Source organism: Pisolithus orientalis, assembly GCF_024613125.1.
Source record: "Pisolithus orientalis strain OTSU chromosome Unknown F5J12scaffold_26, whole genome shotgun sequence".
Classification (NCBI taxonomy): Eukaryota; Fungi; Basidiomycota; class Agaricomycetes; order Boletales; family Pisolithaceae; genus Pisolithus; species Pisolithus orientalis.
In genome coordinates, this window is record NW_026260807.1 from 154135 (window position 1) to 166526 (window position 12392).

The window sequence follows — 12392 nt, forward strand, 5'->3', positions numbered from 1 at the left end:
CTGCCAGCCCTCAAGTCAATCAACCCCCAACACCTCACGTGACTCACGTGATATGCCGGCGGCTTCCCTACTCGAGCGAGGAAGATAACTTTAGTACTTGCCACCAATGTGTATGGCACGACTCTTACCATTCAATATTCAATCCTCATGTCGCCCCTTCCACCCACGATGGAATGCTATCGTGACCAAGCCAATATCATGAACGCATACAACATAATCCTCAGACTTGAAAAAACAATTCAAGGTGAGATTGACTCGGGGAAGAAATGGAGAAGCAGATGATTTATTGCCGAATACTCGGCTACCTCTTCCACCATTTTCTGGGTCACCAGGTGAATGGTGACTTCGTTCGGGAGATCTCCACAATCAGTTCCGACGACGAAAAACTGTTGGAGTTAGGGCAGCACTTCTATCAGTTTTTCACTCGACTGTGTGCGTCCTCCAAGTTCACAGCTTTTGCGTCGGACATACTTAACCAGCCAAGTCAGATCTAGCAAAAGGTGCACACAGATGCCTTCGTCTCACCCATCTAGATTGTCCTTTGACAAAGTCGTAGATCAGATAAAGGGCACATTGCAAGAGACCCCTCAAAATCATCAAACTGCTAAGAAGCTCGTTCGTATCACCCATTTTAGCCTGTTATTATTGTGTCTTACATTTATTTTATGTCAACAGGCCCTCGTTAGGGATGGTTACCAGTGTTATCACCAAACTGTATGATAGGCATGCCATCAAGGGCAGCTGCGACCTGCGAGAGGCCGCTGAGAGGGAACAAGCGCGCTTGGTGTGCACTCACTGTACTCACATCTTTCCGGAGTCTATCAACGCAAATATCACATCAGGGTCAAACAAAGTCGGTTTTTTGCTCGATATTCACTTCTTCCTTGTTGATTGTTGTTTTAGGAGCACCATGCTGCTTCTGTTTGGGCAATACTTGATCGCTTTGGCTACCGACGCCTGCGGGAGGAGCTCAATGGTCCCAATATACATCGACTCGAAAATGTCATGACGATGGAAGCAAACTTGCACCTGCTGTTTGATTCGTTGGACATTTGCTTTGCTGAAACGATGCGAATCATATTTTCCCTGTCTTGTCTGAGGGATTCGAGCAAGGGACCCGCATTGTAGGGCGTACCCAATACGTACAAACTTGAAGCATCCAAGCGCGGCTACCTTAACCAAATTGCCCGATTCGTGACCTTTACAACAACGATCCGAAGCTTCCTCTCCCTAGTCCAAACTACCTTGCTATTCATGCTGCTAGTGCCAGGGTTGCCCATCTCTCCGGTGCAGCTAAGTGCATTGGAGAGGTTTTCAGTCGTATGGAAGACACCCGTGTCTTAGCGGAGGGTGGAGGGTCGGCAGAGTTGTTACACGAAGTGATTTTGTCTTCAATACAGGCCATTTCACCCTAACGTATTTGTGCTATTCAGTCATCATGATGTTCTTAAGCATAATATGTATGTATATCCGGCCTGGCTGCTAAATTTCCTCACATACACTACCTTGTCGGTGTCGATTTTTGCACTTCGAGCTTTGTCGCTTGTTATCCTACCCCAAGACAACTCCAAATGGACCGAACTGTTCTTCCACTATAGAAAGTATGTTTATTCTGGAAAATTCGCAGGTGGCAGTGCGTGTGAACTGCAAATTTTGAGTTGATCGTGCAGGATGGCATCAGGATGTGGAAGCAAACATTTGGCAGTTAGTGAAAAATGGACTTACGTTCCAAACAGGATCCGAGTGGAGGGTTGCACAACTTGACGTTGATGTTGCTTAGACCCCCCAGCCTTGGCAGATGGTCGTGATTCATAGCATAGTATATTAGTATGCTATGTGTACTGCCTGCTGTACTTATCAGATATGATGACCCAGCAGCTTGAAGTGCTCAAATTCCTGTGTGGAGATTGTGATTGCTCAGCACTCAGTGTCCAATGTGTCCAACATTCATTTAGTAATCATTCCTGCCTGGTGTTGGACTGCAGGGTTGCATGGGTGTCATTGATTGACTTGATACCAGTGATGTCACATCTATAGTGTTGATTCCCCACTCAGCACTCAAACCTCTGTTTGCAATATTTTCATGAGAGCATTGCAGTAGACCCTACTATAGTGTTACACTTGCACAAATATTAAGCATGGGAAATGTACACAAAATAGTGCAGGACAAACTTACAGTAATGTGGGAAATAATGAGTTTGTGTGGGAAGCAATCTGCATGTGCTTATGTAATGATTATGCAATACATCTGTGCACTGTGACAAATTTCATAGTGGTATTGGCTTATGTAATACATTGGCATGCCATGAAGCATGCTTGCACAGACACCTGCCCCCATGAAGGCCAACTGATTACAGCAATACTACTATGGTATGATGAATATGAGGCCCCAAAAAGGTAGAAGTTCAGTACAGAACAATGTAAGACTATGCTAAAGTATGAGTATGGGAGTATATACAATGTGGCAAATTATTGTCACTACCTGGAATTGAGCTGCAGACTTTGTGATGACATGGTGGCAAGTCCTGCACAGTATCACAACAGGGGTCACACATGTTTACCACTAGACTACATGGGCATGTAATATGCATCTTTCTCAAGTAAATATGTCCACATTTTTGGATCAGTGGCAAATTTTTGTCAACACAATCTGATGACACCATGATTGTTTTTGCACCACCCATACCACAAAGTTTCACACAGCTTTTACAAGAAAAGAGTGTATTAAATGGTAGAATCAGCAAGAAATGGTATGTAGAGAAGGGCCATATGTGACAGGGTAGGATGATTTAATGATGGATTGGTGGTTTATTCTACTCACTAGCATTGGGAGTGTTCATGGTTAGAAATGGAATGTATGATTCACCTTCCAAGGATTGGTGATGATGTCATCTATCATGAAGGAGTTATTCTGCAGTGCACAAGCAGGAGACATGACTGGGGTGGATGGAGCTGTTGGTGGGGGTAACTCAGCTGGTGCAGAAGTACCTGCAGATTCCCCCATTTCTGTGTCAGGGCCACTAAGGCCAATCATGGTGGGGGTCATGGCTGGTGTGGTTGGCATATCATCTGCACCATCTGAATCTTGCTGATGTCAGCATCACATTGCAGGATGGGCTGACCAGCACTTACCAGTAATTTGCATAACCCACAGGCATTTGGGATGATGTTTTGATGGTGACACAGGTGCATCAAACCCATCATCTGACTCAGCCAGTCTTGAAGCAAACTTCTGATTGGTGTCAGAATCTGACAGGTATGCAGCCTTTCACTTTCCAGTAGCCTTGATTGTGGGATATTTCTACTGCTCCAGAACAGAGTTGGGGATCCTGTTGTGGGTTACTAGTATAGGGTACATTAGTTACCCATTGCACAGCCAAATTTGTAAATGACAGACTAACTGAAAAGGATTTCACTGTCATCATGTGATGATCACTTTCCAGCCTTCACCTTCTCATATATGATCTCCCCAGTAGGGAAGTCAGCACCACTTGTGATGGCAACTTCACTATGACTTTTGACACAGAGATGGTAGGGTGGCAGCGATTTGTAGCAGGGATCCTGTTTGCTGCTGTCATACCTGTGATTGATGGCCTTGCATGACATTAGTATCATAAGGCTGGGAAATGAACTGACTTACCTTTGGCTGCAAGTCAAGATATGCAAAGAGCTGGGGGAATAACAAGTGAAGCTCCTCATCCAGCTGTGGAAAGTCCCAGTCATGATGAAAGTGAAAGTATTCATGAAAGTTTGCATGAGCAAGACCCAATGCCTCCAGCCAACTGAACTCAGCAGTTGAAGGAGCCTTGGACCAGTGAATGACAGGAAAGAGATGTGCAAGCAAGGGTTAAGCATCATCCATACTGTCATTGTCTTCAGGCTGTGTATAGATTAGTGGTAAAACAACAGAGGACATACAACAGGCAGCACATACCTCCACTGTCCCATAGGGTAGGAAGATGATCTGAGGTACTGAAGATGAGAGATTCCTTGGCTCCTGTGTCTGTCCTGCTACAAATGAGAAGCATGATGTACCCAGTCCATGGCACTGTAGGAAGAACTTACCTTTTTGCCTGTGGGGTCATTTCACAATGCTCACTCACTGACAACTCATGGTCTTCAGTCCTCAGTTTGACTCCAAATCTGCCTGCTTGTACAAGGGCATGAGTGATGTGGAGGGTTTTGAAGCCTGAGAACAAGAACTTGAGGCCCTGGTGGCAGGAAAATTTGCAGTGGAGGATAGCATTTTTTGTAGCACAGAGTCAACAAGGTAGGCTGGCTGGCTTGTAGATAGCTTGAGAGGTAGATCATCATCAGATGATAAAAGCCTTCTGAAGCCTCACTTTTTTCCCATGGTGAGGATAGAGAGATTAAATATGAATGAAGGTGAAGGAGTTGGTCTTTAGAAAGTGTAGTAAAAAGTGAAAAGAAAGAGAAGGAATGGTAGCTTGCTTGCCACAGGTGACAGCAACATTAAACTTCCACAGCCAAACTCAATCATGTAATTGACTACCATAACACAAACCAACACAGCAGTCCAGTAGCTATGCTTACCATAGGGGAATCTAGTTGGCAGTTTCCAGGATATGAATGAGTACTTCCAGGGCCTGGCACCATCTAATAGCCCATGGCCACCAGATGAAATCTGGAAGTTCCACTATGATTTCCTTCTGTCCATGTCACCCTGATGGAATTGCCTCTAATTCAGGGTAGCCTTTCTCACCCCATTCCTCCTGCTGCATGCCATAGCCATGGGGAACATGGCCAATTTCATGCACATGCTGCAAAGCCTTCCAGAAAACTTCTTGCTGATTGGAGGAGGGGAATGGGTCAACTTCTACTGGAACTGCAGCACCATCATGTGCAAATTCAGGTGCTTGGTCATCTGCAATCATGGATGGAAGTCAGAATGGTCAGCAGTCATGTCACTGTGACCCATGATGCCTTCCCATCCACCATCATCACTATCATCACCTGAGGTGGGCTGGTTGGCTGGGTGCTGTAGGCCATAGTAGTGGGAGATGACATCTGGGTTGGGAGATATGCCATTCTCCAGACATAATCCATGTTCCAACTGTCCCAGGAGATGCATGTCCTTCCAGAATTTATTTCAATCCACAGACACTGGCTAGAAATCAGGTGCACACTTACCCAAGGGCTCTGATCATGACCTTCACCTGATATTGGGTGTGAATTCTACTCCTCACAAAATGACATGGAATCAGCCTTGATTTCTTGAAGGAAGAGCTGGTGTAGAAGCCACAGATGGTGGTGGTTAAAGCAATTGAGATGGTGGCAATATTCCAGTCAGTAGAAAAAGGCACACCAAGGATGTGCAAAGTGAGCACCAACCTCATGCCAGATGTGTTCAATGTGTTGTCACACACCAAAGGTGTTGTGGACATGGTTACAGCTGACTCTGCCTAACTTGTTGACAAGTTGCATGCCATGCCATGCAGATGAAGACTAAAGCCTTCATGCATAGAAGGACTGCTGGATGTGAGCAGTCATCCTTCACACAAGAATGAGTCATCAGTGCTAAAGAGAAAACAGGAAGTGAGTCAAGCACCCATCAAAAGTTTTTAGTGCTTGAGTATGGCATTCCAGTTTTCATCATATCTCCACCATTTCCAAAGATATCAACCCCATTCTCACACTCACTTAAAGTGCTCAGCCATGTGATTCTGCCTTCTGAGTTTGGAAAGGATCCTCACACCCTATGCATTTCTACAGCACTCCATCCATCAAATATGGCACCCTCTTTGTTGATCATCTTACTTGTCTCTTTTTCCAGAGACAGTAGCTATGTATATCTGCCAGGTGTTCCCACCAGCTTCCATCCTGAAGTCCCCTGGTTCATTCCATCATTGTCAGCCCCATCCCATCCCATGTGGCTTGGTCAGCATGTTCTCCTTGTCAGTATGACTTCCAGAAGGACATTCTTTGGTCACCTCAGGTCTGTCACTTGGTTACAAAGGTCTTACATGGTTGTTTCAGTCTCCCCACTTGATGAAGCATATGGATCCTTCCTCCCTGCTCCCTGAAATGTCTTTATTCCAATCTTGTCCATCACTCTCCCCACATTGCAACAGCTGCAGTATAATCTACTGTTCTCCAGTCTCCCTGATCACATCCATGATGAGTATGACATGCATCTTGCCTTTTTACTGCAAGACCCAGCAGAAGACATCCCCCCTTCTCCCTCTCCTCCATCAGAGCCCCATTCATGAAGCTTTTATTAACTTCACTGAGAGGACAAATGGGTGGGAGATGTGATTGCCTATGCTCCCATTGCCCCACAGACCCCCAATGCCCTAGCCCTTTGACACCTGACTCATGCCATTCATTTCTGGAATTAATACTTCCCTATCTGGAAACACTGTCCATCTGTGATCCCATCTTTGGATCTAGCAATGTTCCCACTGAGATCTGACATGCATTGTCACCCCCTAATGTGATACCAGTGTGCTTACTCAGATTCTGACCTTCTTTGACTCATACTGTGATGTTTTGACTGTCCTTGACTTGTTTGTTGTCAATACTTACCAATCCTCTTTGCTTGCTTACTTTTCATTTCTTGCTCACTCATCATGATTACTCATTGCTTACAGTCCTTACTCATTACTTACCAAGCATTTGTGCCTCATTTGTCATAAGCTGCACTCCCCCCACAGTATATAAACCCCCTGTACTTAGCTACAAAAGCAACCAAGAAGTCACTCAGGAATCAGTCAGTTCATCTTAGTCCTAACTCATTGTTGACAGTTGAGGCTCATTTGGAAGAGTCTATCTGTCATCATTCATATCCTTGGTAGTTGAGGCTCATTTGGAAGGGTCTATCTACCATCATCCATTGTCAGCATTGTCATCTGTGCTTAGTCAGCACATTTGATTGGATCAGTCCTCAAGGAAGAACAGGAAGCCAATAAAACAAACATGTCCATGACTGTCAGTCATGGAGAATCTGTCCCTGAGATGCCCCTGAGGACCATATCAGAGGATGAGATGAGGCAGAGGTTGGAGGAACAAAGGGTGCAGATGGTGGAGGAGCTCTGCCAGGCTATGCATGCAACTACAAGTGACCCATTTCCTCAAGGTACACCTCCTGACTCGGCTTTGCAAGATTGGTATTGCAGGAATTTCAGGAAGGTGATTCCCCCAGAGCTACCTGCTGATGGTAGCAGTAAGGGAAAGAACTGGAATGATGAAGAGAATACAGAATACTCAAGCTGCTCACCCAATGGAGGTTGGGAGTTTAATGTTGGGCAACCTGGCAAATGTGATGGAAGCCACAATGGGCTTCAGACTTGGGTCACCCAAGTGGAAGGATATCTGAACCTTAATCAACATGTTTACAACACCGAATTGCTCAAGATTTCATTTGCCCTTACATATATGACCAAAGGGGCCATGGTGTCATTTGCCAAGAATTATCAAAATGAAAACAAACTACTTGATGGCAGCATCTACTACACCAACACTTTCCAGTGCTTTGTGGCAAGGTTGAAGGCCACCTTCAAGTCCAGCAACCAGACCATGCTTGCAATCCTATGCCTCTCAGATATTACACAAGGAAAACAAGAACTTGAGTTGTATATCACAGAGTTTACAGGGTTGGTTAACAAGGCCCAACTCAAAGAAGAATCACATGAAGCAGGGATCTTCTTTGGAAAAGGATTGAACAAAGAGTATCACAACTGGTTCCTCAACTCTGGATGAACTCTGGGAACTGTCATTGAATGGATCCAGTGAGCCAGGGAAGCCTGCACAGCAATTGCCACCAAACATATCCTAGAAGGGAAGGAATCTTGGTATGAATGGAAATACATTCATTACTGTGGAGGTTCCCAAGATCCTGACACAATGGATGTCAACAAATGTAAATGAAACATGCACTGATCTGGTTTGGAAATTAAATGCTTCAATTGTGGAGAAGCTGGTCATGTCAAGCATGACTGTAAGAAGAAACAACTTTCCAACATTCATATAGTGGTTTCAGAAGATGGTACCAAGACTGCCTATGTAGGAAACCAGGAAGCCAATGATGAAGAAAAGAAGTTATTGGGTTTTTAAAGGGGACTGCTGGAATACCTGCTACAGTCAGTCCTGTTTCTGTGTTGTCTACTAAATGTACTTCTATAGATGATGAGTCAAATATGTGAATTCATTCACCTCTCAGATTGGTCATTCTGCCAGACTAAAAAGCAGGAATATGGGTGTGCATTGACTCAGGTGCTGAGGTTTCCTTGATCTCAGAGAAGATGGTTCAGAAACTCAAGATCCTGACCTATTGGGTGGAACAGAAGTTCAAGACCACATTGTTCACCAGGAAGGACAAAGAATGAGTGACCCACAAGGTAACCCTGAAGATGGAATAAAGGAGTGCATTGTATGGGTCAAGTGTTACATTGGTCCCCTCATGGGAAAAGAACATGTTCTCCTAGGAATGCCCTTTCTCAAGGAATTCAAGCCATGTATGAACTAGGAAACTGGAAAAATTATGTGTTGGGATGATGGGTATGTATATCTGGAAAAGGAGAAAGCTAATGTGTCACAGGTGGTGTCTTCAGACACAGACAGTAAGAAGGAAGCTTCTGGCCTGTCCCTGGGAGTGATAAATAGTGATCTGGTGCAACCTCTGGATGTTAAAATTAACAAAACTACTTTGTCCACAGAACTTGAAGTGGCATTAGCTTCAAAGAAGGAAGAGGTTACTTTTCCAGAATGCTACACAGAATTTGCCAAGGTTTTCACAGAAGATGACATTCTGCTACCCAAACATTGACCCAGGTTGGATCATGAGATCCAGTTGAAGGACAACTTCAAACCCAAGAAAGCAGTGGTATACCCTATGTCTCCTGACAAACTAAAGGTGTTGGACAAATTCCTAGACAAAAATATAAAGTGCAAGAAGATTCAACCCTCAACATCACCTCAAGCAGCTCCATTATTCTTCATGGCAAAGAAGGATGGGAAGAAACTGTTGATTCAAGATGCCCATCTGCTGCCCAATGCCCAGGCCTTGTTCAACAAGCTCATTGAATCAAAATATTATGCGAAGTTTGATATTCATTGGGGATTTACTAACCTCTGTGTTAAGGAAGGCGATGAGTGGAAAGGGGCATTCATAACCCCTAGAGGACTGTTTGAACTGACAGTAATGTTCTTCAGTCAATGTAACTCACCTCTGTCTTTCCAGAGGTATATGGATCAAACCTTCAAATCTCAAAGAGGGAAACATGTTGGATAGATGGATGATGTTGTAGTCCATGCCAAGACCCTGGAAGAACTTTGGCAACATGTATGGGAGTTTTTAAAGATCTGTGAGAAGAAAGGATTGTGCCTCAGGATCAGCAAGTGTTGCTTTGAGGCCAAAGAAGTTGAGTTCCTTGGAATGATCATTGGAAAAGGGCATATGGAAACTTTGCCAATGAAGACCAATGCCATTTCCACCTGGGAAGCCCCTGACAACCTTACTGGGCTTTGTTGATTCCTTGGGTTCTGCAACTTCTACTGCAAGTTCATCCCTTCCTTCTCAAGTGTCACATGTCCCCTACATGACTTAACCAAAAAAGGAGTGTCCTATCAATGGACCTCAGAGTGGAACAGTGCCTTTGAAAAGTTGAAATCTTTGTTATGCTCATCCCCAGTCCTCACCATCTCAGACTTCTTGAAGCCCTTCACACTCTTTACAGATGCTTCAAAGCTCAGGGCTGGTGCAGTACTTGCCCAGAAGGGAGCTGACAATGAGTGGCACCCCTGTTCCTACCTGTTGCAGTCCCTGGTCAGAGCCAAACAGTGCTATCAAGTCTATGACCTCGAGATGCTCACAGTCATCCACACACTGAAGGCTTTCTGACCCTATCTCCTTTCCCCTGTCAAACCTACTGTGGTTTTCACCAACCACAAGAACTTGGAGTACTACCAGGAGCCACAGCAACTTACCCTGTGGCAGGCTTGGTGGGCTGCTACCATCCAATCCTATCCCATTCATTTTTCCTGGAAAGCCAGCCATCTACAGGTCCCAGCTGACACTTTATCTCGTAAGAGCACTCTCAAGGAACCTGCCCCCATGGCCATGATTCTCTCAGAGAATCTTTGGCTTTTGGAGGGGGTAGATCCCCAAGTTCACCTCATTTTGCCAACTTTTTCAATAACAAAATTACAAAAACAACTAAAAATCAACCATCTTACTCACATTGGTCACCTTCCAGCACAGATACAGCATAGTCAAAATATCTCCAAGCCTTATTCTTGCCCAGCTGAGGAAATGTCAATGAAGAAAAGGCTGTCTGATGCTCACCCTTTGAGGAATATCAACAAAGGAGCACAGGGAGTGTATGCTGTGTCCATGGAACTATATGAGCACATCAAGAACAATACATCAAAGGACTCTACAGGGCCAGAACCCAAGGACAATGTGACTATTGTGGAAGACAGAAAAAATGGTTTGGAATGACTAGGCTGTATCACCATCTAAGAAATTAAATGGACTCCCCTTGCTCTATCAACACTATGCTGACCTCCCCTGTGAATCCCTTTATTATGGAAAGCCAGACACTCATGCCACATAATTTTTGAACTCAGTGCTGAATGCCTGAGCACATACTATTGAAAAAAAACTCCTGGTGAGACCCCAATCACCATTATACCATTGTTGAACATCCAATACAACAAGTCCATTTGCTATTGTGCCAATGTCTGAAGTCCCATCACCATGAGTTCACATGCTATAGTGATAGATTCAGCAGTCATTTACAAAAAATATTGCGTAGTTTTATCTGAGGGTCTTTGAGACCCAGGGGGAGGGGGAGCAATCAACATAGGGTATTGATGAATGTTGTGAATGAGGTCTGCACCTCCAAGGATATCAAACAGTCTTAGGAGGAGGGGGACCTGTTCATAGGTGATTTCATTCAGGATGGTTCTTGCAGGGGACAGAAGAGGGTTCTGTTGGTTCATGTAGCAAGACAGTTCCTCAAGCCAAAGGGCTTGGATAGTGGCATGATAAATGAGGTTGAGGGGGGAGTTCTCATTGACCTCATGGTAGATGGTGCCAATGATGGCAGGGTTGGCAATGAAAAGATGGTAAGAACTGATCATCTGATCACTGGCAGGCTGTCACTGGTGATGAGCAAAGTTGGTATGATGACAAGAAGGTTCTTGAGGGTAAGTGTAACAGAAAGGAGGCATGCTGGAGGTGATGGTTCTGATAGTATGAGAGGATCATTGAGTGGGTGGTTTCTGGAGGAGAAAGTCCTTGGGGAAGTGTTTCTTATATGTGGAGAGCATATCATCCACATGTTCTAGGTGTGCTTCCTTTTGCCATGAGTTTTCAGAAGAAGGGTAACCCTTCCATTTGATTAAAAAGGCATGTCCATGGCCAGACCTTTTATGGCCAACTATTGCCTCAACTTCATACTCTTCTTCCTCATTGACAAGGTCAGGTGGTGGGGCCAGGAAGTTTGGCCCATGGACATTGTTTTCATGATAGGATGATAAGAGGGAGGCATGGAAGACATTGTGGATCTTCCATTGTATGGGAATCACAAGGCAATACATGATTGTGGGTAGGACATTGGAGATGATGAAGGGAGACATCCTCATGGATGTGGAAAACCAATCATCTGGAGAGCAACATGCTACCATCATCTGTGAGTTGAATGTCCTTCTCTTTTAGGAGTGAGTTTTCTATTTTCATAGGAACACTTTAGGTTCCATGCTTCTAGCCAAACCTTATCACCTTTTTGAAATGGGGTTAAGGGTCATGATGAGCAGTCTTTCATTGTTTTTCTGGCCAAGTCATGTGCCACAAGGGCTTCTTCTCTGGCTTTTGTTACCTGTCATATGTTCTCCACCATCCCTTCACTCATCATCCAGGAAGTTGTTACTTGAAAACTTATGAGTCTCCATATGTCAGTCCTGATTCCAGTTACTGTACCTCCATAGCAACATAAAAGCATGTACAGTACTCCACTGTTCTTCAGTATGAATATCACCAAAGTTCCTACTCCATCTCTCTCCATCTTCTGCCTGTCAGAGTTATCTCCAAACATCTGTCTGGTCTCTTCCTCTGAAATATGAGGGCTGACATCATGCAAGGGGGTAGTGCACAAGCTAAACCTGACACCCTCACTCTGCTCCATTTCTGCCTCAGCTGACTTTGTCCCTGCCAATCCCCCACTAGTCAGAGTTCCATTCATCTGTGTCAGACTTGCTTCCACACCTCTCTCCAGACCTGGTTAAGCATCAGAGTTGGTCAGAGTAGGCTCAGACTTGACAGTACTCTATAGAACCATATGTGTCTTGCTTAATTCACTTGCTCTATATATTCCTTGGCATCCATTCCACTTATACATCTACCTTTCTGAGATAAGTTGTGATTAGAACAG

General features: G+C 44.5%; 2 protein-coding genes across 2 annotated transcripts; one reads left to right on the top strand and one right to left on the bottom strand.

The window, feature by feature from the left end:
• The first annotated feature begins 32 nt into the window (after positions 1-32).
• Positions 33-1557, top strand: F5J12DRAFT_928596 (uncharacterized protein). The gene is made up of 5 exons (XM_051749451.1): positions 33-244; positions 265-432; positions 557-638; positions 676-853; positions 904-1557. Exons 1-5 carry the CDS (start codon positions 148-150, stop codon positions 1126-1128), a joined length of 750 nt encoding a protein of 249 aa, XP_051597805.1. The 5' UTR covers positions 33-147; the 3' UTR covers positions 1129-1557.
• A 1285-nt stretch (positions 1558-2842) lies between these two features.
• Positions 2843-4895, bottom strand: F5J12DRAFT_784462 (uncharacterized protein; the record flags this gene model as incomplete). Its single annotated transcript, XM_051743026.1, has 9 exons — positions 2843-3078; positions 3133-3218; positions 3437-3580; positions 3641-3880; positions 3919-4008; positions 4066-4073; positions 4104-4211; positions 4526-4565; positions 4684-4895. The coding sequence occupies 9 exons, from the start codon at positions 4893-4895 to the stop codon at positions 2843-2845; spliced, it is 1164 nt and encodes a 387-aa protein (XP_051597806.1).
• Positions 4896-12392: the final 7497 nt, after the last annotated feature.

Bases quoted from the DNA above. Each gene is read 5' to 3' on its own strand.
- F5J12DRAFT_928596 (XM_051749451.1), top strand. From the start codon at position 148: ATGTCGCCCCTTCCACCCACGATGGAATGCTATCGTGACCAAGCCAAT. The intron at 433-556 runs GTGCGTCCTCCA...ACAAAGTCGTAG, and splicing joins TCAGTTTTTCACTCGACTGT to ATCAGATAAAGGGCACATTG. The intron at 854-903 runs GTCGGTTTTTTG...TTGTTGTTTTAG, and splicing joins TCACATCAGGGTCAAACAAA to GAGCACCATGCTGCTTCTGT.